General features: G+C 40.7%; 1 protein-coding gene and 1 long non-coding RNA gene across 7 annotated transcripts in view; one reads left to right on the top strand and one right to left on the bottom strand.

Annotated features, from left to right (window-relative positions):
* Positions 1 to 3,581: 3,581 nt before the first annotated feature.
* Cfap97 (cilia and flagella associated protein 97) overlaps positions 3,582 to 21,523 on the top strand; it is a 28,120-nt gene continuing 10,178 nt past the window's right edge. The window contains exons 1-4 of one of the 6 annotated variants that reach the window (XM_050147324.1): positions 4,313 to 4,739; positions 5,869 to 5,926; positions 10,554 to 11,665; positions 21,277 to 21,366. In XM_050147324.1, coding sequence (XP_050003281.1) covers positions 10,570 to 11,665; positions 21,277 to 21,366 — 1,186 coding nt within the window. In that variant the 5' untranslated portion in view covers positions 4,313 to 4,739; positions 5,869 to 5,926; positions 10,554 to 10,569. Of the gene's footprint in view, positions 4,740 to 5,868; positions 5,927 to 10,553; positions 11,666 to 21,276; positions 21,367 to 21,523 lie in introns of all 6 variants that reach the window. The other 5 variants (XM_050147326.1, XM_050147321.1, XM_050147325.1 and 2 more) reach the window with 5 other exon arrangements.
* Positions 9,509 to 21,270, bottom strand: LOC126504805 (uncharacterized). The gene is made up of 2 exons (XR_007592714.1): positions 19,049 to 21,270; positions 9,509 to 9,647 (listed from the first exon to the last, which is right to left on the bottom strand). It is a non-coding gene; the product is annotated as an uncharacterized lncRNA (long non-coding RNA).

The following is a 21,523-nucleotide window of genomic DNA, read 5'->3' as shown; positions in this document are numbered from 1 at the left end:
AAGAGTTCAAGGCCATCCTCAGCTACTTGGTGAGTTTGAAGACAGCCTGACTTCCAGGAAACCCTGTCTCAGGAAGCCAAGACAGCTGCTTTGACTCTTATACCAAGTGATGGATCATATAGAAGGAGCCACCTCTGAACCAGGAGTTAAGATTTCACCAGAACCCTTATCGGCTGGCACCGTGGCCTCTGACTTTCCTTCCTCCAAAACTGTGAAAGAGGAGCTACTCACTCTACAAAACTTGTTGCAACAGCCGGAAGGACAAACACCAGTGATGAGCCAAGACTTAAAAAAAAATAAAATAAAAAGATTGAGTCTCTGCATCATTATCAAACCAGATGTTTTCATTGTAAAATACACAAAACAGAAAATTCACCATCATAACCATTTTCACACCGTGTAGTAGTAAATACATTCATATTGTGACTCACTACTATCCATGTCCAGAAGACTTCCTATCAGCCAGCCTGTGTAGACTCTGCCATCAAACACTTTGCCATTCCCCACCCCACAGCCCCGCCACACTCATTGTTTAATTCCCATGGATTTGACTGTACTAAGCCTCATAGAAAAGGAATCATTGGTCCTTTCTGACTAGCTTATATCATTTAGCATCGTATCTTTAAACTTCACATCAGAGCATGTATTAGGGTTCGTTCTTTCTTGTGGTTGGATAATATCCCGTCTATATTTTGAGCATTGTGAATAATAATGTTTATGAATCTGGAGGTACAAATATCTGAGATGCTGCTTTGAATTCTTTTGGGCATATATCCTGAAATGGAATTGTTAGATCATACAATTCTATTTAATATTTTCAAGGAAATGCAATAGAATTTCCTATCCTGCTGTTTTCCATAGCAACTGTGCAAAAGGCTACCAATTTTTTTGAGTCTTTGCCATCTTGTTTTTTTTTTGTTTTTGTTTTTTTTAAAACAATCTAAAATCAAGTTTTAATCTTATAACTTTAGCAATATATAATTGAACACTTACATTCAAATATATAGAACACAATCCATTTCATACCAAAAAACACTGTAACAAAACTTGGAGTGCATGGCGGCAAGCTGGCACTCCTTTGACAAGTCTACAGCTGTTGTAAATTCAACTCTGTAAACACACTCAGCAATCACAGCACTGGGGAGAGGTCAGGTGCTCTGACATGCTTTGTTATAGTTTCTGATAGCAGAGGGAACCAATTCTTAGACTATTACACAAAAAATAAATCTTAAAGACAAAGCATTCTTATGTGTACACACACACACACACACACACACACACAATGCTAACCTGTCACAGACAGTGTCACTTTGCCATCTTGTTATTTTGGTTTTTACTTTTTTTTTTTTTAAGATTTATTATGTATACAGTATTCTGCCTGCATGCCAGAAGAGGGCACCAGATCTCATTATAGATGGTCATAAAGCCACCATGTGTTGTGGGAATTGGAACTCAGGATCTCTGAAGGAGTAGCCAGTGTTCTTGACCACTGACCCATCTCCCCAGCCCCCCAAAATATGTATTTTTTGTAACTGTCCTAGTGGGACTAAAATATACTTGTCTGTTTTGTTTTATGTGAGTGTGGGTATAGGTGTGTTATAGCGAAGTTCTGTTTTGTATGTCTGATGAGTGGGTACAGGTGTGTCACTGTGAAGTTTTGTATGTTTGATGTGTGGGTACAGGTGTGTCACTGTGAAGTTGTTTTGTATGTCTGATGAGTGGGTACAGGTGTGTCACTGTGAAGTTTTGAATGTTTGATGTGTGGGTACAGTGTGTCACAGTGAAGTTGTTTTGTTTTATATATTCGATGAGTGGGTACAGGAGTGTCACAGTGAAGTTGTAGAGGTTAATGAGCAGTTTGAAGAGCCAGTGTCCTTCCAGTGTGGAATCTGGAAATCAAATTCAGGCTGTCAGGTTTGCTTTGGAAATATTTTTTACCAACTGAACCGTCTTCTTGCCCCTGGATGTTTTATTGTATAGGATCTACTTTTGATCGTCCGAAAAGTATGTCTACCCACCAGGTGCAACTTCCTACGCCTTCACTGATTTTTGACTTGCATTCCTTTAATGCATAGTGTCTATGTAACTACGTTTTTATTGCTGTGACAAAACACCATGACCAAGGCAACTTATAAAATAAAGCATTTAATTAGGTTTCCAGTTTCAGAGGGTTTAGAGTCCATGATGGCTGAGCAGAGGCACAGCTAGAGTAGCTGAGAGCGCTTTCAGGATCCAAGAGGCAGAGAGGCACACTGGGAAATAGCGCAAGTCTTTTGAGACCTCAAAGCTCAACCCTAGGGACACATCTCCAACAAGGTCATACCTCCTAAGCCTTCCCAAACAGTTCTGCCAACAGGACTTAAGTATTTAAATATGAGCCCATAGAAGCCTTTTTCACTAAACCATCACACTTAGTGAAGTCGCTTCCTGTGCTGTTGGCTATTTATAGTTCCTTTGGAGAAACAGCTGCTCAAATACTTTGTGTCTACCCTGTAAATCAGTGCCAAAGTATCTTCATGAAATAAAATTAAGTGAAATCCTTTCTTTTAGTCAACAAAATGGAAAAAAAATGTTTCTCTTTCTTAGTCATCAGGACCAAGAAAATATGAAAATTCATTGTTCAAAATAAGAGTTCTTTCTTGAGTGTGATGGCTCTGATTGTGACGCACGGACGCACAGATTTGCCTAGAAACACCTAGGGAATTATCAGAGCTTGCATCTGGGTGTGCCTGTGAGGGTACGTCTGTGAGGTGTGTCCAGAGACATCAGGTGGGCTCTGATCTCATCAGTGGCCTGATGCTTGATGGATTCATAATATGTTGCCATTATCAGCAGGTGCTGAAAGAGAGGAGGTGGGGCCTAGGTGGATGGAGGTCACGACAGTCTCTAGAGTTAGACATTGCCCTAGGCTCTTCCTGTAGGGCAGATTCTTGAGCTGCACAATTACAGGAACTGCTCCACGGTGCCGTGGAGGGCAGAAGCCTCTCAAAATGTGAGGCAAACACCTTCTCTTCATTGTGTTAGGTATGTTAAGTTGGTTTTTTTTTTTTTTTTTTTTTTTTTGTAGTTGCATATAAGTGCTCTCTGAGAGCATGACAAGCTGCTACAAAGTTAGAGGTATAAAACAACTCAGATTTCTTTGGATTAGGGTTGTGGAGGTCAGAAGTCTAAAATCAAGGCAGATTTGAGTTCTTTCAGGATAGAAACCATTTCTTCCTTCTCTTTGGCTTTCCAGAGCTGCGTGCATTCCTTGGCTCACCGACTCCTCCCCACATCACTCAACTCCTTTATGTCACAAATCCTATAACAGAATGGAAGTTCAACAACAAGAAATCAAGGCACTCAATAGTCTGTAGAGAACGTTTTTAGATTGCATAACGTGCACCTCCATCATCAGTTAAAGGGCCTTACTTTTCCTTGGGTGGGGGGGGGCGTTTTGAGACAGGGTTTCTTTGTACCTTTGGAACCTGTCCCGGAACTAGCTCTTGTAGATCAGGCTGGCCTCGAACTCATATAGAGTTCCTGTCTCTGCCTCCTCCCAAGTGCTGGGATTAAAGGCATGCGCCACCACTGCCAGACTCCATTCTTAGGTTGTCCGCCCCTGGTGCACATTAACTTTGCTTGAACTGTATTATTTTTTTTTCTTTGACACTGGTCTCACGATATAGCCCTGGCTGACCTGGAAGTCGCTAGGTTGTCCAGGCTGGCCTTGATTCCTTTCCCATTTCTCCTGAGATTAAAGGCATGCGCCACCACGACTGGTTTGTGTGAACAGAGCTTTGCTGAAATAAAATACCACAAAGACACAGTCGCCCTCTACTTTTATTATTGTCGTCTTGTTACAGAAGTGCAAGATTACAGCGATTCTTTGTAGGAAATCGTCCGGATGCTTAGACCTACCGCTGTGTCGTGGGTAAGCGAACCGATGATGCCCTGGACAGACGAGAAGCCTTGGTTGGCTTCTTCCCACCACACGCGTGCCAGTCCTCGCGAGGCCCCGCCGAGAAGCTGCTGCTCCTGCTGCGAGGGCCTGATCTCTGTGACGAGGTCTCCGGGATCTACCGATGCCTGGAGCGAGGCCGGGACCCTCTTCAGCAGAGACTCGGCTCCCGGACCTCCCCGCCTTTCCTCTTCCGCTCACTCGGTCCCCGGAAGCTCCCGCCCGGCGCTCACGCACGCGCGCACTTCGGTTAGGTTCAGGCGCCGAGGAGGGAGAACGGTGGAGGCGTGGCTGCGCGTGCGCAGGGCAAGCGAGGACCGGAACGCCCGACTTGGCGCGAGAGTCCGTAGCGGTCGCAGTTCCCAGGTGAGCGGCTCGCGGGCTTCCGCATCCGGTCGGTCCGCAGCGGGCGGGCTACCGTCTCTCCCCAGCGATCGGGGTCCGTTTCCCCGGTTCGGAGCCCGGCCCGACGGAGGCGAGCACCCGGGGTGGGTACCACCGCGCCTCCGCGGGAGGTCGCAGGCTGTCCTCAGCACTCGGCGCCGCCACCCAGGCCTCGCCAGCCCCGCGGGCGGCAGGGTAGCCGCTACAGGAACGGCGGGCGGGGGCACCAGCCCTCCTCCCGTGGAAACGGTAGCCCGGCCCGCCGGACGCGGGAGGTGGCGTGGAGGCGGGGTCCGAGCCCCCCTCAGCTGTGGCCACTGCTGCCCCTCTGTGGGACTTTTGACTTCTACGTCCCAGAGTCTGGAGAGGGTACTTAATGGGGTCGTGGACAAAGCCTCAAATTCCTGAAAAACAGGTATACAGTTTGGGCCAAGGTTTTTGCAAACCCAAATTAGGGCCCTGTAATATATATCTCAACAGATGAGGACTATCCCAAATGTGCAAAATGACATTTTTAATTCCAGGTTATTTATGAATTCTTTCTGGTGTATTGTAGAAGCACTGTTTCTTTTCTTTTTGTTTGTTTGTTTGATTTTTGAGACAGGATTTTTATGCATAACAGCCCTAGCTGTTCTGGAGCTAGCGCTGTGGACTAGGCTGGCCTCTAACTCACAGATCCAGTGAAAGCATTGTTTCTATTGCTAGCTCTATGTGAGTTTACGTCAGTGTCCAAGAAACGTGCAGGTAGTTTTGACCGAAGCTGTACGGATACACCAGAGGGTTATTATGGTCTGACGAACTTTCCTGGTGTGTTGTAAAATAATCTTAACTATCCTGTAAAACCATCATTGTAAACTGAATTGCAGCAACTTTGATGTAAATTTTAGCAGAAGAACTGCTAACAGTTCTGAAAAAGCCTGGGTTAAAACAGGTCTCACTGAACATAGCGGACAATGAGGACTACTGAGACATCAAGAACAATGGCAATGAGTTTTTGATCCTACTGCATGTATTGGCTTTGTGGGAGCCTAGGATGTTTGGATGCTCACCTTACGAGACCTGGACGGAGGAGGGTTTTCCTTGGACTTCCCACGGGACGGAGAGCCCTGATTGCTCTTTGGGCTGATGAGGGAGGGGGCCTTGATTGGGGGAGGGGGGGGGAAAGGGGAGGCGGAGGTGGGGAAGAGACAGAAATATTTAATAAATAAATAAATAAATAAATTAAAAAAACATAAAAAAAAGAAAAAAAATCTATTAAAAAAAAAAAGAACTGCTAACAGGTGAGACTGTCAGATAAGTTTTCCTGGAAGTTAAATCAAGTCACCGGCTGCTCTTACCAGAAAGGCAGTGTAAACACCACCTCAGAAATATCACGTGCACTAGGAAGTGGGTCACCTCTTAACAAGAAAATTATCAAGTAAGCTAAAAAGCTGGTGGTTTGATTTGCTATGCATAGGAAGCAAGGAGCAAGAACCTGGGCTGAGTCTTAAGTCGCTAGACTCCTTTGTGGGATAGACATTCTCTAAATTACCTAATTTTTTTAGATCTTTTTTAGACATTGGGGATGTAAAGGTGAACAAGACATCAGGAACTCCTGGTCTGGTAAGAACGGTACCACCTCCACCTCATCCCATCCCCTCTTCTCTCCATGTTTCGGGGCCATTGGTCTCTAGCGCCAGAGCTCAAGCTATCTCTTAATTCAGCCTCACTGGTAGTTGGCATGATAAGGAGACTACCGTAGGCAAAGTTTTTGACAGATCTTTTGTTATCTTCTCGTTCTGCTGTTGGGCCCTGGAAATTAATGGAAAAGCCAGCTTGTGTGTAGAGGCCCAAAGGACAACTTCAGGTGCTGTTCACACAGAGGAATTTTAGAGCAGAACCTAAGTAGCATGATTTCTCATTGATCTTAATAAGAAAAACCCGGAGTCAGATATCGGGGTAAAGGCTGAAAGATCAGAGAAGAAGCCAGCCACTAGAGTTCTTACCGCCACAAAATCCCGTCTACAGATCTTCAGACTGAATGAAATGCGCTCCAGTCTCCTGCCTTCTATTGCTCTCTCTGCCCAGCCACATCCCTTCCTGTCTCCACCTTCCCAGCACTGGGATTAAAGACCTGTGACTCCCAAGAACTGGGATTAAAGTTCATCACTGCCTGGCTCTGTTTCTCTTTTAAAAAGACGGGACCAATCTCAGGTAGCCCAAGGTGGCCTTGAACTCACAAGAGGAGATCCACCTCCCCGGTGCCTGGGTAAAGGTGTGTGCCACTGCCTGGCCTCTATAGATAACTGGTGGCTAGCTCTGCACTCTGATCTTCGGGCAAGCTTGATTTGTTAGATTACAAACAAAACATCACCACAACCACACCATTGCAAGATGAAACTGAAGAGGAGGGGCCCAAGGTTATTAGAAAACCAGCCTTAGTTTATCCTGTTACTGTACAAGAAGGACCACCAGATGATAGCCAATTTCAAGGCTATGCAGAAGTTTCCTATGAAGGAAACCTCTCATCTCTCCCTGTACCTCTCTATTTACCCTCCAAAATCTCTATGGTAATTCTAGTCAGCCAGTTGTAGACTCCGCCCGTGATTCAAGGTTTAACTTTATTAGCAGTTTTGGATTGTCAGTGCGAACAAATATCCCATAACAAAGCTTTAAGCCTGGGCATGCCTGACTCAGTTTATCCTTTTTCACACACTAAGCATATTTCCTCTTATTATTGTACCTACACTGTAGTCATTATAGCAGTGGGAAATGTTAAAAATCCAGTGGAGTCTTTTCTAGCAGGTCAACTTATGATTTGTCTCCTCAACTTTGTATTTAAAATATGTACATGTTATTCTTCCAGTACAGGTAACTGTATATGTATTTTTTCAATTATATATACTAACTACAGGTAACTATATATGTATTTTTCATATATATATATATATATATACATACTATCAGTTCTACAAACTTTGCAAGTAAATTACGTAGTAAATGTTGAGTCTCCCAGTTGTAATGGGAAAGCTGTCTGAGGCAGTACATAAACCCATGACTAGAACTGTGTTCCAGTAAAACCGTCTGCATAAATATAACAAGCCAGAGTTGGTCCTGAGTAGTAGTTTGCTGGCCTGGGATCTAAATAGTTCATGAAATAATAAATAAATAAATAAATTAAATCTTTTAAAAAAAGAAAAAAGATGAAATATTTAAAAATTACGGATTTAACAATCAGATTCTCTAAAGCATTTAAACATAGGTTACAGTCAACATTTTACAAGGAAGGGCAGGAAGTGTAGCTCAGTGACAGAGAACTTATCTAGCATGTCTAAGACATGTTTAATCCTCAACACTGCAAATTGTAAATAAGTAAATGAATTAAAATTTATGACTATCTGGGCATGGTTGCACATGCCTTTAATCCCTTTTTCCTGAGGCCGAAGTAAACTAGTCTCTGAGTTTGAGACCAGCCTGGTCCACATAGCAAGTTCCAAACCAGGCAAGGCCACAGAGTGAGACTGTGCCTCAACAAAGCAAAAAACAAAATTTATTTCTAATATATAAGAAGACTTCTAAACAGGAGAAGTTACTCTTCTGATAAAATGTGTGAATACACATACTTACTTTGACATTGTTAATGATAGAAATTTTATTACTTCTTAAATTATTTTCAAACTTTTTTGTTGTTTCTCTGTGGCTGTCCTGGAATTCACTTTGTAGACCAGGCTGGCCTTGAACTCACAGAGATCTACCTGCCTCTGCCTCTCAAGTGCTTGGATTAAAGACATGCACCACATGTGCCACTACCTGGTTTCCATTCTTTATTTCGTGTCTTTCCTTGGGCTGTAGGGCCACGCAGTAGTAAATATAAGTTATTCAGTGTGTCCTGGCTTCTGTAGATACATACTACATAATCTTCTCGTGCCCAATTTACTGTGCTGGAATTAATTATAATTTAAATGTGTACATGCTTGCCTGGTTGGCTCCTTATTAATAATCGAAACGTTTGTATGTCTGTTTTTCAATATAACACTTATTTGTCCATTTTTTTAATTTTATTGTGGGCTTAAGAGTTCCTGCTGAATTTTTCATATATATATGTCAGCGCTTTTAAAATTTGAGATGGTTGAACTGATCAATTTAATTGAGTTGATAAGTGCCTAGACTAGTTTTAAAAAATACCTCGGAATGTAATTGTGAGGACATTCTGGAGGTGTTTGGGGGGGGATCATCATGCATGTGGGTAGTAGCATCCCACTGGCTTAAAGGATTGACCACAATGGAATGCGAGAGGGGAGAGCCTACAGCTGCCGCCTCTTTGCTTTCTCTCTACCATGAGATGTGCAGCTCCGCTTTGCATTCTCCCTTTTTGTGTTGGATCACGAACCAACCTCCCTTAAGCTGCCTCGTGTTAAGTATTCTTTCACAAGAGCAAACTAACTGTCTCCTTGGTTTCATTACCATTACTAAGGCTTATCTGATTACTATGCTAGCAGTTCAAAGGCTACGGTAAGATGCTGATTCTTGCTTCCAGTAATAACATCAGCTGCCAGGGACTCTTTGTCTTGTTATTTGTGTGTGTGTGACTGGGTATTTTGATTGAAGGCATGTGTGTGCACCATGTGTATGCCTAGTGTGGAGGCCAGAAGAGGATATGGATCTCCCTGTACTAGAATTACAACCATCATGTGGGTTCTGAGACTCTGGGTCCTCTGAAAGAGCACTAAGTGCTCTTATTCATTGAATTGACTCTCCAACTTCTTCCTTTTAGGTTTTTAATGGAGGGTGGGATTGGAAACTAAAGACTAAACTAAGATTATCACTAATAACGTGATACTGCTTTTAGGTCACCATGATAACAGAGTGAAGAAATACTTTGTAAAGACTATAGCTTTATAGTAATCTTTTCAGTTTAGTCTGATTGGGTTGGGGTAGTAGGATATTTTACCTGAACTTTTAAAATCATTGTTTATGTGCATAAACCTATACATCCAGTAATTTAAGTAACAACAGTGTCCTTACTCCATACAAACAATGTCTATTCAGAAGTTAATTTATTTCCTCTGATGTTGAATTTCATGTGTTTTTTGATCTTAGACAGATGACCAACAGCTGCAAAGTGTCTCATAGCAGACCCCCTTTGATGCAGTGAGTCATGTATAGTCTGTGGTGGTATTTCCTGCATTACATTATAGCTTGTGATCAAATACTCAGAAATTTATTTGGAAGCCACCTGAACAGCCTGTTTTTGTATCTTGGGGATTTCTGTTGCTCAATGAGAAGAGGGGGGGAGTAGAGAATTTAATAGAAGTCACAGCTCTGTGTGCTTCGTCTTCAATATCTGCAATAAGAGAACAGAATAGGGTGATCAGCAAGTAGTAAAATGCTGAAGCTCACTGATTTATTCACATTATTACCATCAGATTAATTGGTGATTGAAGTGGCTTAGCTGATGCTAATATCAACTATGATGATTAACCGTGATTAGCAGTGTGATTTGATTGAGAGATGCCTGGGAGAGATTAACAAAGCACACCTGAGTGTGTCTGTGAGGCCACGTCCAGGGACAGTTCATCAGCAGGGCTTTTCCCTAACGATGGATTCTTTGGGTTGGTGGTGGACATTGAAGGATGACGCCTGATGAGAGTAAGTGGATGACTGACTGGGGGTGTCAAGGGAGGGCCTATCGTGTACCTTTGCTCTGCTTCTTGGCTCCATGGAGGAGCAAATCATGAGCTAAAATAAATCGTCCCTTGAGTTGTTTTGTTTTGGTGTTTTGTCCTAGTGACAAAATAAATGGCTAAAAGCCCGTCTTTCCTCATTTAAACTCTAATTTATACTGTGCAGAAGGGAGGTTTCATTTGGGCTAAGATACTGCTGTTTGTGATATGCCTTCCCCGATGATCTCTTGTTTTCTTGTGAGCTCTGAGACTATTGGTATAATCCCAAGGACCCCATAATGACCTCACAAACTTCTTTTATTTTTAATAGTTCTCTCTCTTTCTCGATGGAGACTTTTTGAGACAGGATGTCTTTGTGTAGCCTTGGCTGTCCTGTAACTGGGCTGGCCTTGAACTCACAGAGATCTGTCTGCCTCTGCCTCCTAAGTGCTGGAATTAAAGATGTGCACCACCACTGCCTAGCCGATAGTTCTCTTTTTGTACTGCCAACATTTCTCATTTTGGAAAATAAAAATAAAACATATTTAGAAATTACTCCGGTCTGATGGTTGAACGTTTCTTTTCAGATATACTTTTGACATCATGGATCGATATGGAGATATATCAGAAGGTGAAGTGGACCATTCTTTCTTTGACAGTGATTTTGAGGATGTAAAAAAGTGTGACAGTAATTTAGTTTTTGACAAGCAAAATGATGACCTTAAGGAAAGAATAGATAAGGACACCAAAAATGTAAACTTGAAATTTGAAATACAAGATGATGACCTTAAAGAGAGAATAGATAATGATACCGAAAATGTGAACTTGGAACTTGGAATCAAAACAAAGGAAAATTACCTTACTCAGAAAGGAAATGAAAGAAAAGCAAAAGTTTCCTCAAAGGAATACCATGTAGAAAATGATCCTACACAATCAAGAAGTTCCTCATTGTCGACCGCTTCTTCAAGATCAAAAAAATTGTGTGATGCAAAAGGACATAAATTACACTTGTCTGTTGCAAATAGAATTCCTAAAATTGTAAAAGGTGAGGACGATTACTACACAGATGGAGAGGAAAGCAGCGACGATGGGAAAAAATTCCATGTGAGGGCCAAGTCAGCTAAGCCCTCCAACAATTTCAAAAAAAACGCAAATAAAAAGTGTTCCAAAATCAGTTCCTCCTCTTCTTTGTCTTCCTCATCTTCAAGGTCAAGTTCAGACTGCTCAGATACAGGATCCGATACCCATAAATCTGATTCACGCTCCTCATCAAGGAAACATGCTTCTGGTGTAACCCTCTCGTCACCAAAACAGAGTTGTAAACCAGGAAGAAAATCAGAGAGTACACAGCCTGCAAGTGCTAACCCAACAGCTAGTAACTACAATGAGGAACCAGAGGATGCTGTAACAGACGCAACTCCTTTGTCAACGCCAGACATCAGCCCTATCCAGTCGTTTGAACTGGGCACGTCACATGATCAGAAAGTAAAAGTTAAAAGGCAAGAAAATGTGAGCCGGGATGTATATGAGGATGTGGAGGCTTTAAAACATGAGCCAAGACCTCTGAAATCAGCCAGAAGGAAAGAAAAGCAAGGGCAGAATTTTGCTCCAAAATCATCAGTGTTAGATGCAAATCTAGACCATAGATCCAAACAGAAAGTCTTACATGACACCATGGACCTTAATCATCTGCTGAAAGGTAATTTTTGAAATTCTGTATATTAAGTTTGAATATTAGAAACTAAACATATATATGCTATAAATGTGCATGGATTTTTGTAGTCAATGTCTTTGAAATGATTGACATTTTAATAACTTGCCAGATATATTCTATTATGTTATAAAACACTTTGAATATTATTTGAATTGTCAGACAGTTGCAAAGATAATCAATTAGGTCCAGAAATTTGGACTAGTTTTCAATTCCTCTCAAACTCAGAATGCTACCACTCTTCTGAGGCAGTTCTGTCTTTATTCTTGAGCTAGCAGTAAGCATCTGCCCTGGTTTACACCATTCACCTTCAGACATGGTGGTGTCCAGAGAAACACTTGCTCTAGCTCTCGGAGTGCAAGAATCTTTTAAAGAAGGATCTCCAGACAATGCGCACTTAGTTCTGTTTTCACAAATTGACTTAGTTATACTCTTCATTCCTGAACCAGTCATTGACCAGGGGAAAGGTACCCAAAGCCAATCACACTCCTGCTGGAGTTCAGGCAGGCAACTGGAAGGCCCAAGGTCTATTATGGAGGAAGGTAGAAAGAGAGAGGTGCAAATTGGGGCAATTAGGTTTGTTCACTGCAGTTCCTCGGACTTCAGGGTGTGTATAGATCACCCTAGACTCTCATTCAAATGCATATGGTAAAAGTAGAACCCAGACAGCTAAACAATTAACCCTGCCAGTGCTGATTGCATTTCTACTTCCTGGAGGATCATAGTTCCTATCTGTTTTCTCCACGCATACTATGATGTGTGTGACAACAGAAACAGTGATTAACAAGAGCTGGAGAGGTGGCTCAGTGATTAAGAGCACTTGCTGCTCTTGCCAGGGGACCTAGGTTTGGTTCCCAACACACCCATGATCATCTGTTTATAACCATCTCTATCTACAATTCCAGGAGATCCAACACCCTCTTCTGGCCTTGTTAGGAACTGCATATACGTGGTGCATGTACATACATTGTGGGCAAACACCCATACATACAAAAATAAAGAACCCTGAAAAAATAGATACAGCATCCTTCTTACCATCTAAACTTATTCTAAAACTTAGCTGGATGCTAAGAATCTATATATACCTAGTTTTTAAGTAAGAACAATGATTACCATCCCGCAATTCCTGAGCACTTTCCACAATTACAATTAAAATACCGTGGAAAATTTTCAGTATGAAATGTAGAAGCAAGATCCAGTTTTTCGCTGTATAGTGGCAAGCCCTGCTGTAAGAAACTTGCAGTAGCTCTTCTGGCCTTTAGTTGTTGTGACAGGGTCTGTATAGCCTAGGCTGGCCATGAGCTACTTCTGAATTCTGAGAGCTGGAGTTAAAGTCTTGTAACAAAGGCAGAGGAACAACGGGGACATTTTGCTAAGTAGCATATTTACTGGTGGACTCCATGAATAATAGTCCTCCAGGGAAGTCTTTATAGTAAAACATTGCAAACTATTCTTCAGTTGTATAAGCTACATCTTTAGTTTTCCAAAATTATTATTCATGCTCAGTTTACAGCATGAAGCTTTTCAGATCCTCGAAACTTTTCTGTATTTTCCACCATGCACCTAAACCTTGGGTTTGATACAGTTGATCCCCACTTGTGCCTTTCTTTGTTCATCTTACACTCCATCACTTTCACATTCCCCAGACGGGCTTTTCTAGGCTGCTTTGACTCGTCTGTTTGTTCCATAGTGTTCACTGCTTGCAAGATCAATCCCCTTAATGTAGGAAAGATGATCACGCCAATGCAGAACGTGTTTAAAATCTTCTAGTAGAACATGATCCTGACAGCAAACAGCTGAGGCTGGAGTTCAGCACACTGTGTCCTCCCAATGTAAACATTTTCAAGAGAAGAACTTACCATTTCCTGTAATGAGTTTTGAGTAAAAAAATTTCACAAATTGCCATGTAGTAAACAGTGTAAAATAGTGGTTTGTAAGATTGTTGCTTACTGAATATAAATAGATATTAATAAAGATTAATAAAAGGGTATAAGCAAATATCTCAGTGTAGTTAGTGGAATGGTGAAACAGTATTGAATTGGGCACTTAGTGAAGTAGATGAGATTCTGGGAACTGAAGCACAAAGCTTTAGGCTTTGGTGTTATTGACATTTTCATGAACTAAACAGTAACTCTTTATAGGTTGTGGTACTTGATATAATTGCAAGAGTCCAGTCTAGACTGAGAGTTGTGTTCACCGAAAACTAATAGATCAGTGTGGCCTGGTACTAGAAACATAATTTTAACACACCTTGAGAGATTAGTACAATTTCAGCTCTATAAGGAGGTTGACTTGGGGAAGTCCCATTCCTCACAATGTCCAAATACTGTGTTGGAATTAGATATTTAACCTTGGAATAGAAATTCTTGACTAAGCATTGAGGGACTTAGAAAATGGAGCATTAAACACATTTTGATACAAGATTATATCATGAGTCTGATATGTTTGGTAAACATTTAAGGAGCTGAATGAACTGGATTAAAGATACATTTCATACTTCATGTATATAAAATTGGATCACTTTTGAAGGACTCTGAAAGGGCAAAGTAAAAACATTTTATAAATATATAACTTTAAATTTTATCTCTACTTTTGAGAAGGAAATTATAAGAGGAAGAATTGAGACTAAGGAAGCATTGATAGTGAAGAAACCAGTTACAGTTTTTCTTTCACTAAGGTATCTGTGTGGGTATTATGGAGGGGATTAAAGGAAATGCTCTACAGACCCATTGCTGTCCATGAGAGAGGAGGCCTATTCTGATGCGATCAACTTCCAGCACGCCTTGCCTGGCAGTACAGTTTCATCTCTTTGTTACGGGCAGATTGGCGTTGTGAAAACCTCAAACACATTACCTTGTATTACCAAGCATTTGAGAAAAACTGAAGGCAACAGAGGGCCTTCATCATTATGATAACTCTATTACTGATAATTGATTCATTTTTAAGCAAGGCTAATGATTTTTTTTTAAAGATTTATTTATTATGTATACAACATTCCTTCCATGTATGCTTGCATGCCAGAAGAGGGCACCAGATCTCATTACAGATGGTTGTGAGCCACCATGTGGTTGCTGGGAATTGAACTCAGGACCTCTGGAAGAACAGTCAGTGCTCTTAACCTTTGAGCCATCTCTCCAGCCCAGCTAATGATTTTTTAGATATCTATGAGGACAAAACTATTGTAACTAATAAAAGGAACCTTGCCTTGGCTTTATGCATTCTCTTTGAGGGGCTGCAGGACAGAGACAGCACACAGTGCAGAGGCAGCAGGGAGAAGCCAGCGTCTGTCGTAAGCTAGGCATTTAAAATGGGTACAGCTGTTAGTATGTGTGTACCAGCATGTGTATGTATAGGGGCACAGATGTGCCAGAGTATGTGTGTATAGGTCGGAGGACAATTTGTGGGAGTCAGTTCACTCCTACTATGTGGGTCCAGTGGACCAAACCCAGTTTTTCAGGCTCAGCATCAAGGGCCTTTATCTTTTGTGCCATCTTACATACCCTTTTATTTTTTAATAGAAATATTATGTTGACATTTAATTAGTTTATTGTTACTGACAGGGGGATGGGTAAATATCTTTAGTTTTGTTTTTTTTTTTTGTTCTATTGAGTTTTTACATATTAAATATTGGTAGATATTAACCCATGGAGGTATTTGGATGCCTCAACCTTTAGGATCCAAAACAAAAAAGTTTAAGAACTCCTAAAAAAAAAAAAAAAAAAAAACCTGGAACTAGAAATTACTACTGTAGTAGTCGTTATATTCTGAAGTTTGGAGAAAATCTTTGAGAAAATATTTTTAACTTACTCTTTTAAAAAAGAAAAAATGGGGCTGTACTTAAAAACTGTAGGAAGGGAGGCTGAACAATATAAGTAAAAGATTGTAACTTAGAAGACATTGGGGTTGTGTTAAAAAATGAAACGAGGAATATTAATCAGTCTTGAAAAGGAAGCATTATCTGGTCTGTGCTGCACTGTGGGGGAGGCTGGAACAAGCGAAAGCTTAGGTGAACTGCTGCAGGCCGGCAGTTCTATAAAGCCCTCGCTGAGCCAGGCCTGAGCTCCAGATCTCCCAGCCATTTAGAAAGGCGGGCATGGTGCTCTGTGGAACAGTCAGCACGGGGGAGAGAAACAAGAGTGCCCTGGGACTCACTGGCCAGCCAGCCTACCCTAAATCAGTGAGCTCCAGGCCTCAGCGAGAGAGCCTGTCTCAAAAAACCACTGTGGGCAGCTCCTAATAAATGAGCCCGCAGTGCACATGAACACGCACCCCTGCAGATGCATGAGCACATACGTACTCGCACAGACAATTCTTGTGATTCCTTTTAGCCTAGTCAACGTCAGGGAGACAGAATTGTCATTTCCAGGGTCTAGACAAAGGGGACAAAGACTGAGGGTTTGGTTTTGTTTGTTTGTTTGTTTGTTTTTTCACTTTTTTATGATTATAAGTTCTAGTTTTCCAACGTACAGCATTATAGAGAATGAGTTGTGCTATCACTGAACAAAGAGTACATCTAAATATAACCTGATAAATTTTGGACTTTTTCTGTTTTGCTACAGTCAAAAAGGGAAAACACTAATTCTTTAGATACTGTCTGTTATAGTAACTGTAATACTCCATAAATACCAGTTATACTGGAAGAGAATAAATCAACAAAAATTCAACCCAAAAGGCATTTAATAGTAATAGGAAGAATGAAAAAAGAAGTTTGGAAGAGATGTCAGGTATGTCTCCTTTAAAAAGAGGAAATAGAAGCATCAGCCCTATTAGTATAAAAATAGATTTCAAGTTGTAAAAGGTGCTGAAGGGGACAGAGGGGGTGTTTATATTAATACATAAGCCATGTACACTAAGAGTACATATTACTATATATGATATGGTAATATGTACATATGATACTAGCAAGTTATATGTATAAATATATCTATATATTTATATATGTGTGTATATATACACACACACACATATATATATATATAGCAAAACAACTGGACAATAAGCTACCAAGGAGGACTCAAAATCAGACTGAATAAACAGAAATAGTATTTTAAAAGTGTAACTGTGTATGTGGGCTGCCCTTGATTCACAGGTACTGGCTCTGGTATACATTTGTTTTAATGTAAGAAAAGAAAAGAAGCAGTAAGTATTGCTACTGAAGAGATTACCCCAATTCTTGTAGGATAGAGAGACTGAAGAGTAGGGGTGACTGGGCCTTGGGACAGAATTGCCTAAGTGCTTGTTTACCCACACCAGGTACCTGGACTTGAACCAAACACAAGAACTCAGTCATAGTCTCTCTGTGGCTAGGTCTCCTCATAGAGGCCTAGCTTCTTCAAAGATGGTGGCCTCACGATACTTAGACTTCTTGGTACTCAGGATTCCAAGCAGAGTGTTCCAGAAAATAATACATAAGTCTCAAAACTATTTATGTCTTAGCTTCTAGAGTCATGTAGCATCCCTTTATGTTTGCTTGGTTTCTTTTAGATACAGTCTTAGTTTGAGACTTGACCAGCCTAAAACTTGCTATATAGATCGAGGCTAGCTTTGAACTTGTAGTGATCCTCCTGTTTCTGCCGCCCAGTTGTGGGATTATAAGCATGGACCACTATACCTTGTGTTGGTAGAAATGGTTATAAGCCTCCCAAACTTAAAGTGGTGGGACATAGACCCTGCCTTTTTTGTTTTTGTTTCTTAAGATACGGTCTCATGTAACCCAGGCTGTAACTGAGGATGGCCTAGACTGTCTGTCTGCCCTCTGCCTCCTCAGAGCTAGGATCACAAGCATATACTACCATGCCAAAGTATTATGTGGTGCTAACCATGAAACCAGGGTTTCAGGCACCCTAGACAAGCACCCTTACCTTCTGAGAGGCATCATCAACCTAGACCTACCTGTTAATGAGATAAATGTCAAATTATAGAAATAGCTTCAAAATCTCTACTACTACTTGTTTCTCCCATATATAAAATGCATTCCCTTTTCCAGCAGTCCAGGTCCAGGCAAGATTCCAGAGGTGTGGTTCAATGAGTAAACTTTGGGTACCTTGAGCTTCTTCTATTGGGGGAGATAAGGGATGAGTAATTGTTTTATTCTGAACCCTGTAAGTCCTGGCTCTTAGATCACTTCTGTATTTTCTTTGAAAACTGATCAATTCCTGGTTTTAGATTGTATTTGTCTATCCTGTCTTATATGGATAATGTAAGCCATTGTATTTTCAATGTCCTGCTTGAATATCTTAGCCCAAATCCACCAGTAGGAATTTTTCCCATCTTCCTTGTCCCCATAACAGTGCTGCTAAACAATCGGTCAGTTCTTTTGTTTTTTAGATTCATTTTATGAATGTAAGTAGATGTGTGCGTGCAACATGTGCTTGCAAATCTCATAGGAGTCCAGAAGAGGAGCTTGGATCCCCTAGAACTGGAGTTACAGATAGTTGTGAGCCCACAGCTGATAACCAGACGCATCCTGCAAAAGCAGCAAGTGCTCTGAAACACAGAGCCGCCTCTCCAGCCCCTAGTAACATCTTTCTCCAGGCTCCTCTAGCTCTTAACTGCCATCAGGTTTCATACCTCGAGCCATGAACTTTGGGCTTGTCATAGTAGAATTTCATTTCCTTGTACTAGATATTGTAGTGGTACCTGCTGCTCTGATAACAAATCACAAAACTCAAGTTGTATGAAGCAACAACTCAGATGTCTTAAATGATACGATGGAAGTTTCTTTATGTGGCTTCCTTTTAATGATCTGGGTCTCACATATGACAACCTCAAGTTACTATCAGGTGTGTGTAGCTCTAGGCACAAGTATTCCTGCAAACAAAGCGTGTGTGTGTGTGCGTGTGTGCGTGTGTGTGTGTGTGTGTGTGTGTGCGTGTGTGCGCGCGCGCGTGAGTGTACAGAGCCCCTAGGCTTGAAAGTCACAAACTAGGCCCAGATCTCATATCAGGGAGCTCACTTCCTCCTGTAAGTACACCTTCAGGGACTGTTACACTTCTGCTAGACTTTAAGGGTACCTGCATGCATGTGGCAAACACACACACACATACACATATACATAAATAAAATTAATCTTGGGGATTAGAGATGATTCAATGGCTAAGAGTACTGGCTGCTTTTTAAGAGTACATGGATTTGATTCCTAGCACCTGTATGGCAGCTCACAGCCATCTGTAACTCCAGTTCCAGAGAATCTGACACTCTCTTCCATCCTCCCAGGGTACCAGGCATAACACCCATACTCATAAATAAAACTAAAAACATAAAAACAAAATGAATCTTTAAAAATTTATATTTAAAGGTACACACAGAGAAATTCTGTCTCAAAAAAAAACAAAGGAAAAAATTTTATATTTAAAATGAATTAAAACTTACCATTTTGACAGTACTCTGTTGGTCAGAGCTGTAGGAAGCCTACAAAAATCCAAAGGAGGGGAACACAAAATAATGTCACAAAATTTCTCATCTAGCAAGTTTTTAATTGGCAGGCAGATAAGACATCTTATAGGGCCGGAGAGAAGGCTCAACAGATAGAGCACTAGTTGCTCTTCCAGCAACCACATGCGGCTCACAGTCATCTGTCATGGGACCTGACCATATACATAAAATATATAAATCCTTTTTTTTAATCTTGTAAATTTAGATCTGATATAAAATAGCTATAGTGGGTTTTTCTGTAGAGATCATGACTGTCTACAGAACAGATTTTTATTTTGTTATTTTGAGATGGGTTCATGTATTTCAGACTAGCCTAGAACTCACTAGTAGCTGAGAATGGCCTTGAACTTCCAGTTCTTCTGCCTCCACCTCCCAGTGCTAGAATCAGATTGCACTACGGCCGCACCTGCCACCATTCCCACCCAGTTCTGTGAGACGCTAGGAGTCAGACCCAGAGCTACACGTAGAGCTTGTATGGCATTGCTTCTCAAAGGAAAATTCCAGAGAAAACTATTTGTAAATATGTAAGTTTAGATAGATGCATCTACATATCTATATTCCTTTTTTCCCACTTGCAATATTTATATTTCTTAAATAAGGAATTTGTTAAAACTTATTTTTAAATGTTTTTATTTAGAAGAATTGGATCATATTTTTTATGTCAGCATGGAGTCACTTTTTAAAAATGTCATAGTAATACCTGTTTTCAGTAAGTAAGTACCTTGTTTTGTGGTTTTCAATGAAGGAAAAGTTTAAATACTGCCCTTTGGAGGCTGTTGTTTGATTGTTTAATGAGGTAAACTTTTTATTTATTTATTTTTACTTTTAAAAAGGTGTCATTAGGAAATATAGCTTAATTTCCTTTAGAATGAGATTCTAAAGAATTTCATATATAGATATATTGTGTGATGTTTTACTCTTTTGACTTTTGGGGGGGGCTACCACCCAGCTCCCAAATAAATCACACACACATGGAGACTTATTCATTTATTTATGAATGGCCATAGCTTGGCTTGTTACTTGCCAGCCTTTCTTAAATTATCCCATCTACATTTTGCCTCTGGGCTTTTCCCTTTTCTTCTATATCTCTTACTTTCACTCTTGACATGTGGCTGGCTGGGGGGCTGGCCCCTGATGTCCTCCTCTCCTGTTCTCCCCCATTTCTCCTTTAATTTATTCTCTGTCTGCCAGCTCCACCTATGCTTGTTCCCGCCTTGCTATTGGCTGGTCAGCTCTTTATTAGACCATCAGGTGTTTTAGACAGGCAAAGAATCACAGTTCACAGGGATAGCAAATGCAGCATAAACAAAATCACACACCTTAAAATAATATTCCTCTACATAGCTAAATTAATCTAGAAACCTTTTCAGATATAAACATAGGTATTGGAAGGTAATTTGGTATGTATAGTGTATGTGAAACTTTCAGAACATGTATCTGTCACTCAAGTTTATCACTGGTGTGGTTTTCAGCTACCATTCACTAATTATCAACCATCAATTCCTTGTTTTTTCTTGAGGAAGCTACTGCTTTATCTGTTTTGTTTCTATAATCTTCAGTAGTCTTTGGTATAAATATAAGAAATAAAATTACTGCTATTTTTTCTCTCTTGCCCAAGTGATTGGATTAAACTCATTGTAAAATGGAGGTTAAAAATACCTCTTCTGTTTACATCACTGTCTAGCAGAGTAAGATGCTAGACTAGACATGTAAAAAGAAATCGTGTGTAGTCAAGTAGCAACATTACTTTAAAAAGATACTGTTTTAAGCGCTGTGGAGATAACAAGTAGGCATTGTCGGGCACTTCTGAACAAGACTGACAACCCGAGTTCAGCCCCTGGAATGTACATGGATGTGGAAGGGGAGAGCCACGTCCACAGGAGCATCTCTGGCCTCCATGTGCACACTGGCATGCCCCCAGAGAACACGGATCATGGACACACAGAATAGTATGGGTTGTTTTTTTAATTCTTAAAAATATGAAACCAAAACAAAACTAAACTTGTTAATCTGATAAAATATATTACTACTTTAGAATATGGTGAAGTAGGAACGGTCACCAAACTCGGTGGTTTTAGAAGCGTTCACAAGTGGGTTGTAATAGTCATGCTTACCGAAACTTTTTATAACAATTTTTTAAGCATGTTGTTAAAAATTCTTTTCAGGCAGAGGACGTAGCTCAGTAGTACCGTGCTTGGCTAGAATGGACAAGACCCCGGGTTCAGTTCCCACCACCACCCAACAAAAATTATTTGGTAATCATAGTGTGCAATTTTTTTTCTTGGCTAGAAATATCTTTTATCTAATGTGTTCATTTCAGCTTATACTTAATACAAAATAGAATGTTTGGCATTCACAGCAGAAGTACTATAACAATATTAAAACTATGGATTTCATGGTGTAATACTTTCA

The sequence above is a fragment of the Alexandromys fortis genome, unplaced genomic scaffold, assembly GCF_014885135.2.
Source record: "Alexandromys fortis isolate MF-2015 unplaced genomic scaffold, M_Fortis_MF-2015_v1.1 scaffold_32, whole genome shotgun sequence".
NCBI lineage: Eukaryota > Metazoa > Chordata > Mammalia > Rodentia > Cricetidae > Alexandromys > Alexandromys fortis.
Note: the sequence above shows the minus strand (reverse complement) of the source record. Positions and strands in the feature narration are given on the sequence as shown.